The 21,739-nt window shown below is 49.4% G+C and overlaps 1 protein-coding gene across 1 annotated transcript in view; it reads right to left on the minus strand.

The window, feature by feature from the left end:
* Positions 1 to 572: 572 nt before the first annotated feature.
* The window catches only part of LOC310752540 (metabotropic glutamate receptor 6-like), a 41,721-nt gene continuing 20,554 nt past the window's right edge, over positions 573 to 21,739 (minus strand). Inside the window, exons 3-11 of the mRNA XM_083593097.1 lie at positions 19,202 to 19,418; positions 17,200 to 17,335; positions 16,439 to 16,593; positions 14,949 to 15,089; positions 12,311 to 12,511; positions 11,400 to 11,539; positions 8,773 to 9,708; positions 5,317 to 5,542; positions 573 to 653 (exon numbers count right to left, since the gene is read on the minus strand). Of these exons, the coding sequence (XP_083449223.1) occupies positions 598 to 653; positions 5,317 to 5,542; positions 8,773 to 9,708; positions 11,400 to 11,539; positions 12,311 to 12,511; positions 14,949 to 15,089; positions 16,439 to 16,593; positions 17,200 to 17,335; positions 19,202 to 19,418 (2,208 nt within the window). The 3' untranslated portion in view covers positions 573 to 597. The remainder of the gene's footprint in view (positions 654 to 5,316; positions 5,543 to 8,772; positions 9,709 to 11,399; positions 11,540 to 12,310; positions 12,512 to 14,948; positions 15,090 to 16,438; positions 16,594 to 17,199; positions 17,336 to 19,201; positions 19,419 to 21,739) is intronic.

Raw genomic sequence — 21,739 nt, forward strand, 5'->3', positions numbered from 1 at the left:
ATGACCAAGTTGTCTGTTCCAGTTGAATTCCTTTGCTCCTTGTAAATAACACCCCCCCCCAATCGCCAGTGCTTGGTGTTCGGGTTAGAGGGGGCACTTTCTGCAGCCCAGATCTGGACTAGGCAATGAGCCTCCAGGTGCCTTCATTGTTGTAACAGGAGGACTGGGAGAGGGGCTGCACACCGAAAATACAATGCCTTTCTGACGTGGGCAGTTCCATTCTAGAGCTGGGTTTGAGAGCCTGTGTTGCCCTCCAGGTGTCATTGGACTCCAACTCCCATCAGTCACCCTAACTGGCATGGCCAATGGGCATGGATGATGGGAGTTGTGGCCCAGCCAACATCTGCAGTGCTATGGGTTCTCTGCCCCTGCCAAGAAGAAGTAGGGAAGGGGTGCCCGGTTGCACTTGGGCCTCAGTTAGGGCCCTCTGAATGCCCTTAGGCTGCAGCTGGGGGAAAAAAAGCAAAGTGGTGTTGTAAAAATACAGGTTTATTCCCCAACACATGCCCACCCCAGCCCCTTCTGTTGAGCTTCACCCCACAAAAAACCCTCCCCCCTCCCATTCCCCACAATGGTTGTGCCCATCCTTTTCTTCGGTCATGTGGGCCCCATGGTCAGTTCTGTGTAGCTGATGTACATCACCTTAGGGAGGCCTGCAAAAGACACAAAATGGGGAGTTGTTAGAGAGGGGTGGGTGCGGGGAGGGATGGGCCACGCTGGGACCCCGAATGGGAAAACCTGCCTGCGGGGGGAGGGGAGCTGTTCAGTTTCTGGGGGAAGGGCTTTAAGCCAAGAACCTGGTTCATAATCTGGGGGCTTCCACACAGTCGCCCGGGCGAACGTGAAAAGCCCTCAACAGACTTGCAGTCCAGCTGTTTATATCAGAGATGGAGACACTTCAGTCTCCCTCATGTTGGACTGCCTCTGTCATCATCCCTGACCATTGGCTGTGCTTGCTGGGGCCGATGGGAAGTGGAGTCCCAACAAGATCTGAAGGGCCAGTAGTTTCTCCTACCTACGTCAACCCTGGCTCTAGACCAGGGGTAGGCAACCTAAGGCCCTTGGGCCAAAAGCAGCCCACGGAGGCCATTTAACTGGCCCACAAGCCGCCCCCGAACTGAGCTGCCTGTTCAGCAAGTCCCCATGCGCTGTGCTGAACCGGCACAGCATGGCATGGGGACTCTCTTCCGTGGCACCAGAAATTGCTTCTGTGCATGCTCAGGCACTGAAAATCGCATCTGCACATGTTTGTGGCACTGGAAATTGCTTCTGTGCATGCCCAGATGCTGAAAATTGCTTCTGTGCAGGCGTGATTTCCGGCGTCTGGGGATGTGCAGAAGTGATTTCCTGTGTCACGCTGCGCCGGCCCGGCCCATGGAGGATCTCCACGGGAGTGATCCGGCCCATGCCCGGTAAGCCTTGCTGACCCCTGCTCTAGACTAATGGGCCCTTGCACATATACACTCTGCTGCCACCGTGCTTTCTGTGGGACGTGATCCATGAGAGGCAGTCAAGTACAACATTCCTTGTATTGCTAGAGAAGACATGCGAGGGAATGTTTGGTCCAGCCAGTCGAAACTTCCTGTTCCTCCTGGCTGGAGCATCCTTCCTTTTGCATGTGATAGAAGGTGGGCATGACCTAACTTGTCCAGGTAACAACAGGACAAATCACGCAGCACACCTCCCTCTTTTTGACTTCCTTCTTCGTTTGACCAGCTTCTAGCTGGGACTGCTTTGCTAGCTCTCAGCTAGCAGAAGCACTGGGATTATTCCCCCATATGGGGCAGATCCACATGTACATATTTGTAACTAAGTCTGCCTTCAGGAATCCAACTGTCGACTGATGTGAGTAAACTTCTTTTATTGACTTTGAATAAGATGGTTGCGTCTTTATTCTTTTAAGAGGGATTCAAGGGAACTTACCAGGAATGTACAATTCAATCTGAGACAAATTGAATTGTATAATAGTGAGAGGCTCACACGAGCCTGCAACCAGCTATCTGCTGTGCATATAAAAGGGAGAATGTAACTCTGCTACATAAAGGAACTTGCTAGCATAAGTTAGGAAGGATATTAATAAACAATGTATCCTCTCCTGCCACCTTGAACATTCCCAACACTTTCAAGCTGCCACGATAACTCAAAACAAGTGCAGGGACCCTTTGGCTCACCAGATGTTGCTGAACTACAACTCCCATAATCCCTGGCACTTGGCCATGCTTGCTAGGGCAGATGGGAGTTGTGGTTTAGCCACGTCTTGGTGTGGGGGCAGAACTTCCCCACTCCTGATCTAAAACACAGTAGAGAGGGTGAGGTTCTTGGGCAGGGGAATTGGTGAAAGCTCGGCTTGCTTTTCAAAAAAGCCATTAGGTAAGTCATCGCTACACGTTTCTCAAGATCACAACTAAACAGAACCTCCATGTTCAAAGGCAGTACTGTAGTATACCCCTGAATGGCAGGCAGTGGGAACTAACACCGGGGGGGGGCGGGGTGTCCTGTCTGCTCATGTCCTGCTCATGGGCAGCCAAGCACTTGGGGCTGGCTGCATTTGGAAGCAGAGTCTGGATTAAATTTCCCTTGGTCTAAATCAGCAAGGGATCCCCATGTTCTTACAGTTGGGCCAGGTATATATAGAGCAATGAATATTAAATTGGGATGGCAGAAAGTTGGATTCCTGCCCCTCTTTCAATGCATGCAGATGAACGGAATGGGGATTTGAATCCCCACTGGCTTGAGCAGAGACAAAATTGGGGGTGGCTTTTCTTTCATGTTCATTCAGCTATTGTTTTGTTGGTTTGTTGTTGCTTTAAGTAAAGGATGTGATCCTGAGAACGTGGGCAAAGTGGCATCTCCTGGGGCAGAGTGAGAGGGCAGAGGCAGCGTGAACAGGCAAGGTTCCTGCGTCTCGCCTTGTTTCTGCGCATTGCTTGGTCAGGCGTGCGCTCTTGGCTGTGAGCGCTTGCCATCTGCTCTGGGACATCCTCACCCAGAGGGTGGCTATTAATATTCCAGAGCCACCCCCGCCCAGCTTTCCCCTCGAAGGCCAGTGTGCAAAGGGGCTCCAGGCCTGCTTGCAGCTGCAGAAAATGCGACAGGAGCGAATCTGCCGTCTTCTTCGCTTGCGCTTGGGAACGCCACACAGGAGCCCTTGGGGAAGCTTCCAGGCTTCTGTGAGGTCCTGTTCATCTTTGGTGCCTGAACTTCCGAACACAAGGGTGGGAAGCTTTGAGCCTATGGGCCAAATGCAGACCTCAAAGGCTCACTGTTGGGCTCCAGGGTCCTGGCCCTAGCCCACACACCCACTATTCCTGCTTCACACTCTTCTTGGGAGTTTTTGCCTGGCTGGAATTTGCCCTTGAACTCTGGTCATGCCTCTTGCTTGTCTGAATGGGCGACCCATAGGGGTGCATGCATGCTGGGATGTATGTGTGGGCAGGGTCAAGCCTTGCCCTTCTCCTGTTAAAGTGGGGGTGGGTGACTTTTCCAGCCCAAGGGCCAGTTTCCCCTTCTGGGATCCATATGTCAGAGGTGGGCTAAGCCAAAGGCAGACGTAGGCAGAGCAGCAAATAAAGATGACTAGTTTCCAGCTGTCGTGCAGTTTCAGATGCCTGCTCAAAATAAATTCCATTGCAGCAGTCTGCCCCGGCACATAAAGAAGTTGTGTGTACAGTAGTACCTCGGTTTAAGAACAGTCCTGTTTACGAACGATTCGGTTTATGAACTCTGCAAAACTGGAAGTTGTGTCCTGGTTTGCAAACTTTACCTCAGTCTAAGAACGGAATCCGAATGGTGGAAGGGCAGTGGTGGTAGGAGGCCTCATTAGGGAAAGAATACCTCGGTTTAAGAATAGTTTCGGTTTAAGAATGGACTTCTGGAACAGATTAAGTTCGTAAACCAAGGTAAAGGGTAAAGGTAAAGGGACCCCTGACCATTAGGTCCAGTCGCGGACGACTTTGGGGTTGTGGCGCTCATCTCGCTTTATTGGCCGAGGAAGCCGGCGTACAGCTTCTGGGTCATGTGGCCAGCAGGACTAAGCCGCTTCTGGCGAACCAGAGCAGTGCACGGAAACGCCATATACCTTCCCGCCAGAGCGGTACCTATTTATCTACTTGCACTTTGACGTGCTTTCGAACTGCTAGGTTGGCAGGAGCAGGGACCGAGCAACGGGAGCTCACCCCGTCGCGGGGATTCGAACCACCGACCTTCTGATTGGCAAGTCCTAGGCTCTGTGGTTTAACCCACAGCGCCACCCGCGTCCCTGCAAGGTACCACTGTACTCATCTTTAATTTATGCTGATTTTATTTGTATGTTGATAATTGTTTTAAGTTATACTTGCTTTACATTTTACGTGTACTGCATAGGGCTCCTTTGATTAAGCAGTGCATAAATTATTCTAAATAAAAGGGATTCCAACTCCTGTCAGCGTCAGCCAGCACAGCCAAAGGCGAGGGGTAGTGGGAACAGCAGTCCAACAAAATTTGAAGCAACACAACTTCCTGGTTTTCCCTGGTCTTTGAAAAGGACAAGGTGGCATGTCTATTCCAGGTTTGCAAAGAATGATGGCAATAACTCCAGGGTAGCACTATTAACTCAAGCATGTTGAAGTCACATTATGTTTGGACTTCATCAGGCTTACTGTAAACTTCTCGAGGAGGTTTGAGATCCCCACAAACCATCAGGAAGACAGTGAGGTTCAGCTTGCTTGAGAGAGAGAATGAGGCTCTCAAAGCCCGCCCCATCCTTTCTTGCCCCCCCCCATTTCTGCTGCAAATTCCCAACTTGCAAGTAGCCCTGACTACCTATCACCTACTATTGTACCAGGCCTTTCCAACAGGAGAAACAAAGGGCGATTAGGTGAAGGCCCTGAAACTCTCCCCAGCTCTTCAGGATTTCCTGTTAGGTCTGAAAACTTAAACTGATAGATTAATCAAGGAAAATGTCAGTTGATTAATTGGTAAAGCCCATTTTTAGTGATGGAATTTTTTTGAACCAGTGGGGCTGAAGTTTAAGAACACACTTCCTTTCACGTCGAGGCTATTTTGGTTCTGGTGTGTTACTGCAATGAGGAACGAGAGAGAGAGAGAGAGAAAGATCAAAGTTGGCCTTTCTTCCAAACAACGGGGGGCAGAAAGCCCCCATTTCTGTCAGGCCCAAAGGCACAGCGGTGGTGGTACTGGGAGGAGTGGGAACACCTTGGGGGTGGCAGAAGGAAGGGGGTGGTACTTACAGGGCAGACGGAGGTCAGTTGAGGCACGGCAGGAAGGGGCCATCGAAAAAGAAAATAAGACAGCGATACCTACTTTCTGGCTACTTACTGTCCGGCTTCTCGTCTTTGCTTTCGCCGTTCTGCGCCCCTTTCTGTGAGAGCCTCGTGGAGGCGTTGACGGCCGTGGCTGCTGCCTTGAAGCTGCGCTTCCGCTTCTGCACGTTCTGCTCTGGGTGGAAGATGATGACGTACACCTTGGGCACGTAGAGCATCCCCAGCGACACATAGGCGCTCAGGCTCATCGAGATGGTCAGCGTCGTCGTCTGAATGTAGATCTGGCAGGGAGAAGAATGGGAGGCTGGCCAAGAAAGTAGGAGGGCTATCTTTTCTCCCTCTACTGGATTGGGGCCACTTCATTCAGCTCAGACACTGAGGTCCAGTCTGAGGGCCTTCTGGCGGCTCCCTCACTGCGAGAAGTGTGGTTACAGGGAACCAGGCACAGGGCCTTCTCGGTAGTGGCGCCCGCCCTGTGGAATGCCCTCCCACCAGATGTCAAGGAAATAAACAACTATCTGACTTATAGAAGACATCTGAAGGCCATCTTGTTTAGGGAAGTTTTTAATGTTTGATGTTTTATCATGTTTTTAATATTCTGTTGGAAGCTGCCCAGAGTGGCTGGGGAGGCCCGGCCAGAAGGGTAGGGTATAAGTAATATATTCTGATTCTTATTATCATCATACAATTGCAGGGGACAATCCTAATCCCAGCCTGTATCATTCCAGGTTTTGAGTGTTTCCTGGAGCTTCCAAAACCTCTGCCTGCAGAAAACTAGCACAGCAGGGTTCAACCCAGCCTTCTCTCCTGATCTCTTATTTGTTGAGAACCTGGGATGTTTTTCAAACCTGCAAGCCAGCCCAAGGAGCGCTTCACTGCCTGATTCTGTCAATTGTCCAACCTGAGCACAGACAGGGAAACAACTTGCGATAGACAGGTGGACCGTGATGGATTTTAACGTGCCCTGCATGCGTTTAATTGGCGTTTGCATGCCTAAGACTGTTGATGTCAGTGGACTTAAGGCCCTTCCAGAATAGTGCTTTATTGTGGGCCCATTCTTCAACACCTTCTTGATGCAATAATAGTGTATTAGTGGCAGATTTATTCCGCTTAACTAGCTGCTTTCTCAATGCTAACACATTATTGCTGTCTGAAGGGGCTGTAGCAGAAGCTCCCCCCCCCCACCCCCAGCCTCAAACATTAATGGTTTGAAAAGTTGCAGGATTTTAGCAGGAAGTGACCGGATATGCACAAATAGGAAATGAAGCTGTGTAACAATCCCAAAACTTTTGCAGGCAGGCACAGCATTTAAAGCAGGATTGTGTCTGACTGCCCCAGTAGGCACAAATCATCCCTGATATGGAAGCTTCTCCAAATGATTGAAGGGGCCTGACACAATGTCCTGACATTGCACATGGGGCCCTCTGAATATGGAGAGGGCCCCTGGCCTCCTTAAAAAGGGTTGGAGGCCCATAGTGCTTCAGCCCCCAGGAACTGGCACCCTTGCCCGGAAGGGGCCCTAAGAGACACCCAACTGAAGGAGCGTCTCCACCCCCATCGTTCAGCCCGGACACTGAGATCCAGCGCCGAGGGCCTTCTGGCAGTTCCCTCATTGCGAGAAGTCAGGTTACAGGGAACCAGACAGAGGGCCTTCTCGGTAGTGGCGCCTGCCCTGTGGAACGCCCTCCCTTCAGATGTGAAGGAAATAAGCAGCTATCTTATCTTTAAAAGACATCTGAAGGCAGCCCTGTTTAGGGAAGTTTTTAATGTTTGATGTATTATGGTATTTTAATATTTTGTTGGAAGCCACCCAGAGTGGCTGGGAAAGCCCAGCCAGATGGGCGGGGTATAAATAATAAATTATTATTATTATTATATAACTCAGGACTGGATCAGGCTGTCTTGGGTGTCCCATGTCAGCTCATATGAGTCTGCCTGAACTACTGAAGTCCATCACACTCCAACCTTTCGAGAGCTAAACCTTGTTCCCCCACCTCTGCCCTGGATTGAAATCAGAGGTATGCCTCACCTTTATACCAGGGAAGGTTCACTTCGGAAATGGGGCAGAGTTAGGATTTACCCACCTGGAGCGAAGTCTGCCTCACTCACGACATGAGTTGCTGAACTGGGTTGGAGGCAAAAAGGCAAGAGGACCGCCTTGTGCAGAGATGCGCCAGGCAGGCACATTGCGCTCCTAGGCAACCGTTAATTACTGAATGAATGTGACTTATCATGGCACCCCTAGCAGCTCTCTCGCTGCACACCCTCTGAGAATGACAGACTCGATAGTTCAGGAAATGTTGTGACATTTAAATCCCAGGAGCACAGAACTGGAGGAAGGCTTGGGGGTGGGTCATCGCTCTAAGTTCCCGTCCTGCTTGCTTTATTGCAATGGTATTCCTCTCTCCAGACAGCTCAGGGCAGCAGATGTGGGGTTATCCCGCCAATATCCTCACAACAACCCTGTAAGGTTGGCTAGGCTGAGAAATAGTGACCAGCTCAGGGTTAACTCAACAAGGGACAAACCAGTAGGTATTACATATGCAAATGTGGGTAATAAAGTCTTGACCAGAAATTGGCCACTCTGTCAATTTTGGTTTCTCTTAGTTTTAAGACCTCATGAAAATTCACCAGCACTTTAAGTGTATATTTCTCCTAATATGAACAGTTTTGCATGCAATTTCCCCTAATAGACAGATTTTTGCAAAGCAGTTTTGCCTAATAGAATGTCGTCTTCACTAACATGCACTTTTATGTGCACTTTCCCCTAATTATATGCATTTTTGTAACCATTATTTGGCTAGATAACTGCATTGCAAAATTCGGAGAAATGCAAATTTTGAAAGGTGCTTGTGTTTCAGTTCTCATATTGTTTCACAAAGTGCCCACCCCACTTCCCACCTGCAATCTGAATTGGTACAGCCCAGCAAGAAACATTTCATAGAGTTTCTGCCTGCCTGTTTGAGCTCCTAGGGCCAAACCATACAATATATAGCAGACGTGTGAACAGTCTCCTGAAACTGGGCGTTCTGAGTTTGCTTTTAACTGAAAAGACAGAGGGTTCCTGCATCCTTTCCCTGAGGAGGGAAAGGGAGCCTGGAGAGGGCAATTCTGACTGGACAAAAGGCAGAAGGGAAAAACATCCCTTCCCTTTCTGCTGCTGTTATCAATAACTTCTCACATGTTCTCCTCTAGCCAGTGTGGTGTAATGGTTAGAGTGTTGGACTATGATGTGGGCGAGCAGGGTTCAAATCCCCACTCAGCCATGAAACTCACTGGGTGACCATCGGCCACTCACCATCTCCTAGGCTAACCCACCTCACAGGGTTGTTGTGAGGATCAAATGGGGAGGAGAACTATGTACCCCACCTTGAGATCATTGGAAGATAAAGGTGGCCTCTAGATGTAATAAATAAGTAAATAAATAGCTTGGTCCTTGTGCGCTGCTTAACCTGACCCCTGCCCGGTTTCCTTTCCTCTACAACCCACTTCTTGGCCTGGTTGTTCCCACCTTCTCTGCTGACTGCGCTGTGCCAAAGAAGATGGGCACAAAGGCTAGCCAGACGATGCAGGTCGTGTACATGGTGAAGCCAATGGGCTTGGCCTCATTGAAGTTCTCTGGCACGCCACGGGCCTTGATGGCATAGACTGTGCAGGTGACCATCAAGATGATACTGTAGCTGAGGCAGGAGATGATGGACAAGTCTGACATGTCACATTTGAGCACCCCCTGGGCAAACTCCGGGTTGGGTGTGCGCTGCTCTTCATAGTCAATGATGCTGTGGGGAGGTGCGACCCCCAGCCAGATGACCACAGCCACTATCTGGACTGAAATGAGGCTGAAGGTGATGACCAGCTGGGAGGTGGGACTGATGAATTTGGGGGGCGTCACCGACTTCTTGCCTTGCTCAAAGATGCGGTAGATGCGGTTGGTTTTGGTCAACAGAGCAGAGTAGCTGATGGCCATGCCCAAGCCCAGGAAGAGGCGCCGTAAGGCACAGACGCCAATGCCGGGCTCTGCAATCATCAGGAAAGTGATGGTGTAGATCAGAAAGATCCCTGTGAGCAGCACGTAGCTCAGCTCACGGCCGGAGGCTCGGACGATGGGTGTGTCGTTGAAGCGGATGAAGGTGATGATGATGAAGACGGTGCCAAGGATGCCCAGCATGGCCAAGAAGATGGGCAGAATGGCCCAGGGGGAGCTCCACTCCAGCTTGACGATGGGGGTTGGGCGACAAGCCGTGCGGTTACGGTTGGGCCGCATGTCAAAGGGGCACATCTCGCAGTTGAACTCGTCTAGCTGGTACTGGTAGCCGTCACACAGTTCGCAGTGCCAGCAGCAGGGCACGCCCTTCACCATCTTCTTCCTCTCGCCGGGATTGCAGGGAAGGCTGCACACGGAGGACGGGATCTCCTTCTGGCCTCCTGACCACTGCATTTCATCAATCTATAGAGGGAGATACATAAACAAGATGGGAGCCACAGAGCAGTGGTTTCCAAACTGTTCCAAGGAACCTGAGCATTTCCAGGAAGCGTATCAAGGATTAATCTCTCCAGATGTTGGCTCTCCAGATGTTGGACTCCAGCTACCATCAACCCCAGCCAGCTCAACCAGTGACTAGGGATTATGGAAGTCCAGCAACTTCTCTGGACGGTCAAAGGTTCCCCATCCCTGGATAAACCAGTGAGAGGACCAGTAATTGTGGAGAAGCTTCCCTGACAGAGTTTACTGGCCATCTTCTACAATGTCATCCAGGCCAGAGAGGCCCAACCTGTGGAGGCCTTCCTGTGAACCAAGTGTATCACAGAGCATGCCCCAGAATCCTTTGTAAGAAACAGGGGGTTCCATAGTAGACTCTCAGGGCTTCCTGAGCACCTAAAGGCCATTGTGGAAAGTATTTCTTAAAAGCAGAACACTTTTAAAACACCTCTGCAGAGAAAAATTATTCATGTGGCTGTGAGTCCTGGGAAACCTGCTAGCTTGTTCCCACCTGGCCTGAGAGGGCAGGGCCATCACTGACTCCAGCTACAAAAGATGAGGTGCTGAACAGCATAGGGGGTATTGCTTAGGGGGGTTTGTTGGCTGGGGGTTGTTGCTGTATTTTTATTTGTATGTTTTTTGTATCTTTATTATGTTTTAGGTGGAAACGCCTCTTCTACTAAAATGTTTCTTCAATGACCATGAGACAAAGGTGCACCATCTGCAAAGAATACCAGCCTGACAGAGGAAATTGCCATGAACACACTGCCCAAATGTACAACAAATTGGAAACATGGTTATGGGCTTTCCAGGTACAAAGGTACCTTGGGTTACAGACACTTCAGGTTACAGATGCTTCAGGTTACAGACTCTGCTAACCCAGAAATAGTACTTTGGGTTAAGAACTTTGCCCTAGGATAAGAACAGAAATCGCACAGCAGCGGTGCGGTGGCAGCGGGAGGCCCCATTAGCTAAAGTGGTACCTCAGGTTAAGAACAGACCTCCAGAACGAATTAAGTTCTTAACCTGAAGTACCACTGTATATGGCTCTTGCAAACCGTGGCTGTCATGGACCGCATATAACAGTGCTGAACCAATGTGGTGCATTTAAAGAAGAAGAAGAAGAAGAAGAAGAAGAAGAAGAAGAAGAAGAAGAAGAAGAAGTAGAAGTATCTATAGGACTTGTGCAGCCTTCAAGCACAAGCTTGAAGGACAACTTCCATGGAGAACAATGTGATGGGTTCTGGGCTGGAAGGTGAGTTGTGAGTTGTGGGCCTGGGCTTTGAATGGGAACTTAGCAGAAAAGAGTATGGGTTCTCCTCATTCAGAAAAAGAGGGGCGGGGATAAGCAGGTGAGAAGGCAAAGTCAGACCACTGACTGAATGACCTGTGAGGCAACCAATGAAAGGCAAATAGATCTAGACACCATAGAGATATAGAGGGCAGAGTGGTTTGTCCTAGAGACCATGCTGCGTTTCTGCCCTGCATATGCAGGACTGTGTTGCACTCTGGCCTTTTTCTGCACCTCACATATCCTGGTCTGATGGTGTCAGAATGCAACATGATGTGGCTGCCAATGAGAACACAGATTCCTGGCCAAATCCCCACTGTGTTCCAGGCCCCACAGCAACCTCTAGTGCTGTGCTTGGGTCACTCACGTTCAGACGTAGGTATTCTGTCCACTGCCCGATCGCCTTGTACCCGGGGGTTGTGGTGTTTGTCAGCTGGTACTGGAAGATGTCATAGCGGCCGGGCGCATCTCCGTTCTCATTGAACATCACAGGTGTCCCAGCGCTGCCTGTAGGAAGGGGAGAGTTACTGCAAGCAGGATGCTCACTGCCTCTCTTGAAGGAGATGGTTCTCCAAGGGGGTTAGACAAATTCAAGGAGGGCGGGGCTATCAACACAATGGCTTATGATACCTTCAAGGGCAACACGGCAACACAGTTCTAAATTACCAGTTGCTGGGGAAGAGCAGTGGGAGACTTCATTGTGGTGTCTGACTGTCCACTGTGAGTTACTGGGTCCTGAGTTAGATGGGATGGATGCCAGCAGGGCTCTTCAGACTGTTATAGGATTGGGGGTTGGTTTGGATGAGGCCTGCAGGTCCCAACCAAACCTGTATCTAGTATCTGTAAGATGGGAGTTTGCTGTAGAAGAGATCTACTGAATTGGCCAAACCAGCCTCTGTTGTTAGCTCAATGCTTGGGTTTCCAGACTTCCAGATCTGACCTGAAGGCTTCAGGTTTCCTTGCCTGTTGGCAGATGGTGGCCTTGAGTCTCCAGGTGGGTGGGGATGTCTTTGATTTGGGCTGCTCCTGTGACATCACTGGGGGCCGTCCCCAGATCTCAAGCTTTGGCCCTGAAATCTTAGGGTCTAGGATGCTCCTAACCTGACACACCTGGCTCACTTACGTTCCTTCATTTCAGTTGACCTACTCTTGAGTTGGCCCAGCACTAGACAATTCTCAGTCTTAAATGCATGCAAATCTTTAAAAGGGCCCTTTGTATTTGAGGCCAGGTGAAGCAACCCAACACTACTGCAGTCAAAGGGACTCTGCCCATCTCACCATTGAAGTTGACGGCAAGGATGTAGCGCAGCAGAGTCTGGCCATGGATGGGGTCCATCTTTTCACACACCCCGATGTGGCCTGGGCAGAGGTCCAGGTGCATGTTGTGCAAGGCATGAGCCATGGCATAGACGGCGTCAATGACAAACTGCACCTTCCCTTCTTGTTCGTACGTTGCGTCTCTTCCAATCCGCTCTTCACCTGTGGCGGGGGAAGGGTAAAATGTGGATCAGAACCATGCACAGAGGGGTGAGAGCCAATGATGAGTCTACTTAGAGTATGACAATGGGAAGGGAAGCTGTGGCTCTCTGGACTCCCAGCTTCCATCAGCTCCAACCAGCCAACGGCCTAGGAAGAGGGTGGGAGCTGGAGCGCAACTGCGAATAGGTGAGTGTTACTCTGAAACTTTTGCCATGGTCTATTGCTGTAGTGTGGATTATGGCATGGGGAAATGCTGGCATAACTTAATATGACAGAGATCTCCTTTATGATCTTTCTTGACCTCGGAAGCAGTCTGGGTCTTGGAAGTTATCCTGAGCTCCTAATACTTTGTGTAAAGATCAGCACATGTAATCTAGTTACCAGTAAAATCTAATCAGCACCTCCTGTGAAACTATAGTTGCCACACAGACAAATAGCAAGATTAACTTTAAGGCAGGAAACAAAACCAGGATAACCACTTTAGTCATTGCTCACTAGGATTATGTACTTTCAACTTTTAATTAAGCTGAATAAGCGAGATGGGAAAGGGGCAGGAGACTCTTGTTTGCCCCTTGTGGTATGAATTGCCTCCAGGTGGGCAAAGAAGGAAACTTTAGAAAAAGTTCCCCATTAGCCAACTTATGTACAGTGGTACCTCGGGATGCGAACGGGATCTGTTCCGGAGCTCTGTTCGCATCCAGAAGCAAACGTAACTAGCGATGGCACGTCTGCGCACGCGCACGTCGCTTTTCACCACGCATGCGCGTGATGTCATTTTGAGCGTCTGTGCATGCGCGAGCGGCAAAACCCAGAAGTAACGCGCTCTGTTACTTCCAGGTTGCCGCGGAGCGCAACTTGAACACACTCAACATGAAGCATATTCAACCTGAGGTATGACTGTATATGGAGGGCAAGTGGACCAGTAATTTTTTTTTGTTGGCTACATACTTTTGCCAGTTTTATTTCCAAGTAATAATTTATTTCCTGTAATAATAAAAATTTATTTCCTGTAATAACTCAGACATCTCATTATTTTACGATGCACATCCTTTGATCAAAGAATTCAGCACCATACTGATAATTTCAGCTACAGCGGGGTGTCAGCTGAGAAGGAAAACAAACAAACCCCCAAACACTGTCAGTTTTGTCAGGCAACATGGAGCGGTTTGGGTCCAGGCAGAAGCTCAGGAGAGAATGTGAGAAGAATTGGGAACCTTTGTGATAATGGCAATAACAGAACCCTCAGAAAAAAGCCAGATTCAACCCGAGTCTATCTCAGCTAGGGGAGGCTGGATTTGGGGGCTCCAGGCAGGGAAAACCAGTACTTTGACATTCTGTGGAGGGGAAGGGGTTGGGATGGCACTACTTGGAAATCTAATCCCCTCCATTCCCTGCAGAGTGGTGAAATAAACCCAGGCCCTGCAGCTCCCCGATAATATTCCCTTTCTAACACCACTGTCTCTCAAAAATAGGGATTAGTGCACAGCCAGGCTGGGAGGAAACAGCTGTGAACCAGGTGAATGGGGAGCACTTGGCAACAGCTGTTCTATGTATCTTCGAAGGAACAGATGGATCTGTCACTTTTGGTTCTCTCACTTTCTCCTTTTTCTAACCCTGAAGTTGTTCGCATTTCTGCATTCTAACTTCAACTCCCCACATTTCTGCAGCAATTTATGATTTTAAAAGAAAAATCCTCATAAGAATGTGTTGGCATTTCAACTGCATACTTCTCCCAACAAGCACAATTTTGCCTACCACACACATTTTTGCAAAGCAAAATTTCCTAATATAATGCATGTTTGTATGTTGTTTTCACAAATACATGCATTTTTATGCAGACTTTTGCCTAGCATATGCATTTTGTACATATGACTTGGCTGAACAGCTGCACTGCAAATTTTGAAGGATGCCCGTGTTTTGGTACGCATATGGCTTCTGAAAGTGCAAATTTGGAAACCAAACCACATGAGGAATGGTTGAAGGAGCTGGGCATGTTTAGCCTGAAAAAGCGGCAACTGAGAAGAGGTGTGATAGTCATCATCAACTATCTCAAGGACTGTCACATGGAAGAAGGAACAAGTTTGTTTTTTACTGCTCTGGAGGGTAGGATTCAAACCAGTGACGTCAAGTTACAAGAAGGGCAATTCCAACTAAACACCAGGAAGAACTTTGTGACAGGAAGAGCTGTTTGAGGGTGGAATGGACTCTCCTTCATTGGCGGTTTTTAAGCAGAGGTTGGATGGTCATCTGTCACAGATGCTTTAGCTGAGATTCCTGAATTGCAGGGGGTTGGACTAGATGACCCTCAGGGTCCCTTAACTATATGATTCTATGATTCCATGGTAGGTTCATCTTCAAATGAGAACTTACTTGAATTCCTCCCCCACCCCTGGTACCACCCCGCCTTGTTTTAAGCTCTCTCCCAAAGCCTCCATACCAGTACATTTCCGTGCCCCTTCATCAGGCTGCAACCCTGGACGAGTCAGTTTACATCGGAAATCTTCCTCCCAGTACTCAGCAAACCAGATGTTGCGCCGATTGTTCTCCAAGGAGCGTGTGGTGAAGTACTGGTCAAAACCTTGGGGGAGAAAACAGGGAGGTCATGGCCTTTGTAGGCATCCTTCTACTGCATTGTCAACTTTTTCACCAGCCTCTGTATAATAGGAGCTTGACCTCTGTAGACATTAAGGTAAAGGTAAAGGGACCCCTGACCATTAGGTCCAGTTGTGGCTGACTCTGGGGTTGTGGTGCTCATCTTGCTTTATTGGCCGAGGGAGCTGGCGTACAGCTTCCGGGTCATGTGGCCAGCATGACTAAGCCGCTTCTGGCGAACCAGAGCAGCGCACGGAAACGCCGTTTACCTTCCCGCCGGAATGGTACCTATTTATCTACTTGCACTTTGACGTGCTTTCAAACTGCTAGGTTGGCAGGAGCAGGGACTGAGCAACAGGAGCTCACTCCGTTGCAGGGATTCGAACTGCCGACCTTCTGATCAGCAAGTCCTAGGCTCTGTGGTTTAACCCACAACGCCACCCGCGTCCCACCTTTACAGTACTTTATTTTTAAAATGCTGTGTGATCCTGTAGGGGGGTGAAGGTTCCCAGGAAATAAGGCCCTCTGTGTTATAAGTCCTTCTATCTTATCTAAGGCAGGGATGGGAAATGTGTGTGTGTGTGTGTCCCTGAGGTTGTTGACCTCTGGATCCAATCAGCTGTAGATGTAATGGCCAACGATCAGGGATCATGGGAGTTGTAGTCCAACAACATCTGGAGGACTACAGTTCCCCAGCCCAGAACAGGCAGAAATCAATCAGCTTTGCTCAGCCTAGAGCTGGTGCGATAGGGAAAAGTTGCACCTGTTGATTTCTGCCTGCATCATAGGCTGCTGTCAAGTGAATAAAAATGGCAGCCCAAGTCATAAGATCCTATTTCTACAGAAATAGTCAGTCTACCCTCCAAGCAAATATTTGTTCAGGCTCCCTGATCTTTCCATTCCTCTATTTTGGTTCCAGAGGAATCAATACAGAATGACTGCCAGCCATGGCCCCGTACTCAAAGGCACTCGCAGATTAAAACCCTCAAGCAGGCAGCAAAAGTGAATGGAGAGTCTTTCCTCATAGCTATGAATGGCTGGTTTGCAAGTGTGCTAAGTCACAGACCCGGGATCCCCTTAAAATGGATTAGCTACCACTTAATGTCCTTTAGCGCCTTCTCGTATTCTCAACCAGGGCAATTATGGTGTGGTGCTTAAGAGCAGATTAAATTTAGAAACCAAGTGTGTTCGGGTGAGAAATAAAGCAATGGGAAGAATGAGGGTCAGCTGAGGTCCCATGTCCCAAAACATCCCGTTCAAAAAGGTGTGGGGTCTACATCTGCCTGTCGTCCTCTCTCCCACTATGATTGGCCCCAATGCCGTCTTGTCACCTACCTTCCACAGAAGCTCGCTTGGGTAGGATGGTGACGGCTCCTTCAGCCACCTCTTCTTGCTTCAGAATAGGAGAGATCTTGGAGCCCCAGCTGTCGGATCCGACCCACAGGAACTGGCCGGTCAGGTTGGCCCGGCGTGCAGCCTCCAGCACTCGCCTGCAGGGGGCGCATGGGGGGAAGCGAGAGTTATATCTGAAGGAGCGTCTCCACCCACATCGTTCTACCCGGACACTGAGGTCCAGCTCTGAGGGCTTTCTGGCGGTTCCCTTACTGTGAGAAGCAAAGCTTCAGGGAACCAGGCAGAGGGCCTTCTCAGTAGTGGCACCCGCCCTGTGGAACGTCCTTCCGCCGGATGTCAAAGAGAACAACTACCAGACTTTTAGAAGACATCTGAAGGCAGCCCTGTTTGGGGAAGCTTTTAATGTTTGATGTAATACGGTATTTTAATATTTTGTTGGAAGCCGCCCAGAGTGGCTGGGGAAACCCAGCCAGATGGGCGGGGTATAAATAATAAATTATTATAGTATTATTATTACTACCATATTTTTCCATGTATAAGACGCCCACATGTATAAGACGCCCCCTATTTTTAGGACTCCAATTTAAGAAAATAGGGGGGAGATTGCCCTGTGTATAAGACAGTTTTCCACACAATTTTAAGGTAAAAAAAACCTAGTATTGTACACGGAAAAGTACGGTAATACCTCACCCAACGCTCCCCCTGGAGGACGCGTTGTGCATTGCCGCTAACGGCACACTCACTTGATGTCGTCCTCATTGGCGAAGATGATGATGCCGCGAGCGTTGGGGGTCTCCATCAGCCTCTTGATCATTTTGTCAAACTCTCCCGGCTTGGGTTCTCGTGGGATCTTGATGGATTGGGCGATACAGACTCCACCTGACAGGTGTAAGAAAGCTTCAGGAAGTGACCGGGAGGAGCCCAACGGTGCTAGAGATTCAGTCTTTAGCACCTCCATTTCAGAAAGGACGAGGTGCCAGGGGATATGACAGAGCCTTGCTTGGACTCCTAGGCAGCTGCCACTGCTCAGAGCAGGCAAGGACCTCCAGAAATTGCTGGACTACAACTCCCATGACCACTGGCCATGTTTGCTCGGCCTTACGGGAGTTTATTATTCATTTAATTTAATTTCTACCCCACCTTTTCTCCAAGGAGCTCAAGGTTTCGGACCCGCATCCCCCCCTCTCCATTGTTATACTCGCAACAACCCTGTGAGGTAGGTTGGGCTGAGAGACCAGCCCATGGTCACCTAATGGGATTCATGGCTGAGAGGGCATTTGAACCCTGGTCTCCCAGGTCCTAGTCCAGCACTTAAACCTCTGCAGCTGGAGAGCCACAGGCTAGAGACACTCCTGCAAAGTGGAACTGTGGGAGGAAAGGACTCGTGAGCCTTTCTCTTCAGCACATTTCCCTCTTTAAAATGTCCCCCTCCCCAGTGCTTTTTTCTCATCAGGGTGAGGTTGCTGGAGCTGCCCTGGTCCCAGAGGCGTAGGAAGGTCAGGTGGTACCCGGTGCGGAAAATTTCTTGTGACCCCCCCCCATTGATTTTTTTTTTTTTGCCTGCAAAAATAGTTTTATGTTCTTTCATATTTTCTTGCAAAGGAATGTGGATTATGGGCCTCTGATAACAAGGAGGGGACTGTGGACAGATACTTAAATCTACAGGATGGATTGTGTTTTGGCTCCACTGAATTGAAATTTCAGCCTTCACAACATATGAAAACGGCAAAGTAAACAGTTATTTTCGTGGAGGAGGGTCAATATATTAACTGATATGTGTGAAATTTCAGATACAGCTATATAATCCCTGGTGTAGTAAGATAAGACCTTTGGAGCAGGCATTTTCAAAAAAAAAAGTTTTTTATGAACCACCCTAGTAGGGCAGTAGTTGTTCCTTTTTGACACCCCCCTCCATGATGGAACCCGGGGCGGGCCGCCCCCCACCCCCCTTCCTACACCCCTGCCTGGCCCATCCTGGTGGCACTCCCCTGTGGCTGCTATCCTAGGCAGCTTGCCCCATTTGCAATCTCACCTGCCTGTGCTGCACCCTGTTCTGTCCCTAAGCTTCCGTTGGGCACAAACAGCAGCATGATGACATCTTTTCTTAGATAGATATTCTCTAACTATATAAAGACAGGTGGGTATGGGGAACTAGACTCCTGCTTTTATGCCCATGACTGGCATGTGTCTTCTCCCCACAAACACTCCAGAATGTCAGGCATAGTTACTGCACTCATGGGGGTTTGGCCAAGAGCCCGTCAACACTTTTGCTCAGTGCTTTTCTTGTGACAGTACACGCTGGGATGCCACTCTGCCACCTCTTCCCCATCACCACCATCCTGCTGCCACCGCCACAGCTTCCCCACCCACCTACTAACTCCCCCCTCACCTTCCCCCCCTCCTGCTCTGTCCTCCTCTGCCACTGCCACTTCCTGGACCGTTTTACAACCGTTGGACACCTTCATTGAAAGTGCTGTTTCTGCTTGTCCCTTCTGCTTGCCCTGTGCTTTCTGAGCACTTTTGCCTTTGCCCCACTGCTTCCTCCTGGAAAACCCTCTTTGGTGCTCAATCGGAACAGACGGCAAGCTGCAGAAAACCTGATTGCCGTTTGTTCTGATTCAGCGCCAAACTGCAGTTTCTCCCGGAGGAAAGTGGCGGCTCAAGCTGAAAGGTCTCTCTGGGTTCTCCTCCTCCTGGCTCTGCTGCCCCCCCTCCACCTCACCCGTCAGGTATCCTCTGGCTCACCAGCCTCGCGGGAGATTTGCATGAAGGCATCGACACCGCTTTCGCCGTAGTTGCCCTCGGAGGCCAGCGTGGAGACGTAATTCCAGCCCATTGCTTTGACAATGTCCAGCATGGCCTGGGCCTGGTAGGAGTCCGGAGGAACCACACGGGAGAAATAATCGTAGCGATTGCTGTCACTGAGCTCAGGCGCCGTGGAGGCGTAGCTGATCTGGGGTATCTGGAGGGGTGGAGAGAAGAAGAAGAGTTTGGATTTGATATCCTGTTTTATCAATATCCTAAGGAGTCTCAAAGTGGGACGTGGGTGGCGCTGTGGGATAAACCGCAGAGCCTAGGACTTGCCGATCAGAAGGTCGGCGGTTCGAATCCCCACGATGGGGTGAGCTCCCGTTGCTCGGTCCCTGCTCCTGCCAACCTAGCAGTTCTAAAGCACGTCAAAGTACAAGTAGATAAATAGGTACCGCTCCGGCGGGAAGGTAAACGGCGTTTCCGTGCGCTGCTCTGGTTCTCCAGAAGCGGCTTAGTCATGCTGGCCACATGACCCGGAAGCTGTACACTGGCTCCCTCAGCCAATAAAGCGAGATGAGCGCCGCAACCCCACAGTCAGCCACGACTGGACCTAATGGTCAGGGATCCTTAAGGAGTCTCAAAGTGGCTAACAATCTCCTTTCCCTTCCTCCCCCACAACAAAAACTCTGTGAGGTGAGTGGGGCTGAGAGACTTCGGAGAAGGGTGACTAGCCCAAGGTCACCCAGCAGCTGCATGTGGAGGAGCGGGGAAGCGAACCCGGTTCACCAGATTACGAGTCCACCGCTCTGAACCACTACACCACACTGGGAATCGGTAGCTGCTGGTACATTGTCCTACCCTAATTATGCTACAGACCTGCTCCCAGGCCTCTCTAGGCCTGGAATATCTTCCCTTCTCTATTAGAATTGGAAGGGATCCCTAAGAGTCATCTAGTCTGAACCCCGCAATATGGGAATCTCAACTAAAGCACCCAGGACAGGTGGCCATCCAACCTCTGCTTAAAAACCTCCAAGGAAGGAGGGTTCACAAGCTCCCAATATTTCGCTGTCAAACAGCTCTTACTGTCAGAAAGTTATTCCTGATGTTTAGTTGGAATCTCCCTTCTGGTAACTTAAATTTATTGGTTCATGTCCTACCCCAACCCCAAGAGCAGGAGAAAACAAGCTTCTTCCCTCTTCCATGTGACAGCCCTTGAGATATTTGAAGATGAGAGTACCCCTAAACATTTTTTTTTAGAAAAAAGCACTGAGTGCATGTAACATAAACATAATAAAATATAAAAATATGTAAATTATAACATATGAATTGACCCTTACAGATAATGGGCTGCTGTACTTTCCAGGAGCTGAACGCAGCATTTCACAAATATGCTAACCAAAGGTTAAGGTAAAGGTAAAGGTAAAGTAAAGGGACCCCTGACCATTAGGTCCAGTCGTGACCGACTCTGGGGTTGTGGTGCTCATCTCGCTTTATTGGCCGAGGGAGCCGGCGTACAGCTTCCGGGTTATGTGGCCAGCATGACTAAGCCGCTTCTGGAGAACCAGAGCAGCGCACGGAAATGCCGTTTACCTTCCCGCCGGAGCGGTACCTATTTATCTACTTGCACTTTGACGTGCTTTTGAACTGCTAAGTTGGCAGGAGCAGAGACAGAGCAACGGGAGTTTACCCCGTCGCGGGGATTAGAACCACCAACCTTCTGATCAGCAAGTCCTAGGCTCTGTGGTTTAACCCACAGCGCCACCTGTGTCCCTCTAACCAAAGGTTAGCCAATCAGTATTTTAATACTGTATTTTAAAATGGTTGCTACTCACCCTGGGACCTCATTATGAAGGGTGAGTAAGAAACCTATATAATAGTAAGAGTAGCAACAACAATTCTATGGGGTACTATCATTGCCATGCCAAATTCCAGAGCAGATTGAAGCATCTATATGTCACATGGGAAACACAGTGTTTCTAGTCTGGCCCCAGTGTGCGCACTTAATACCCAAGCTTTGTTATCATAGAATTGAAAAGGATGATTCACTTGAAACAGGAAACCAAGTACCAGCCTATAAATATGTATTGTCAACACAATTCCAGACTAGTGGAGGAAACCATTCAAACCCAAAGATGCTGTGACAGGGCAATGAGGTATGTGAGGCTCAGTTCTAGGTTCTGGAATATGCTTTCTTTTTCATATGCATTGCATTCCCTAGCTGCCAGCAGGTGAGATCAGGAAAGCTTCCAGATTAGCCCCTTTCTTTCATATTGCCTCCCCCCCCCCGCCTTAAGAGAATGAAGATTACATCATGATCCCCCTCTTCCAATCCAGTGTTTTCTGCATCCCCCCCCCACACACACTTTGAGGGGGTTTTCAGGGGCAGGCTTGCAATAAAGCCTAATTGCAGCACCTGCCTGCCAACTGTAGGCAGTCAAAATGCTATTGAGGCTTTTAACTACTGTGCCTCTGTTTAAAAGCCTCCTCTTTGCAGGATCTGTGCTTTTTATCACTTCCTGTTCAGTGCTGCCA

Source organism: Podarcis filfolensis (genome assembly GCF_964270895.1).
Source record: "Podarcis filfolensis genome assembly, chromosome: 17".
Classification (NCBI taxonomy): domain Eukaryota; kingdom Metazoa; phylum Chordata; class Lepidosauria; order Squamata; family Lacertidae; genus Podarcis; species Podarcis filfolensis.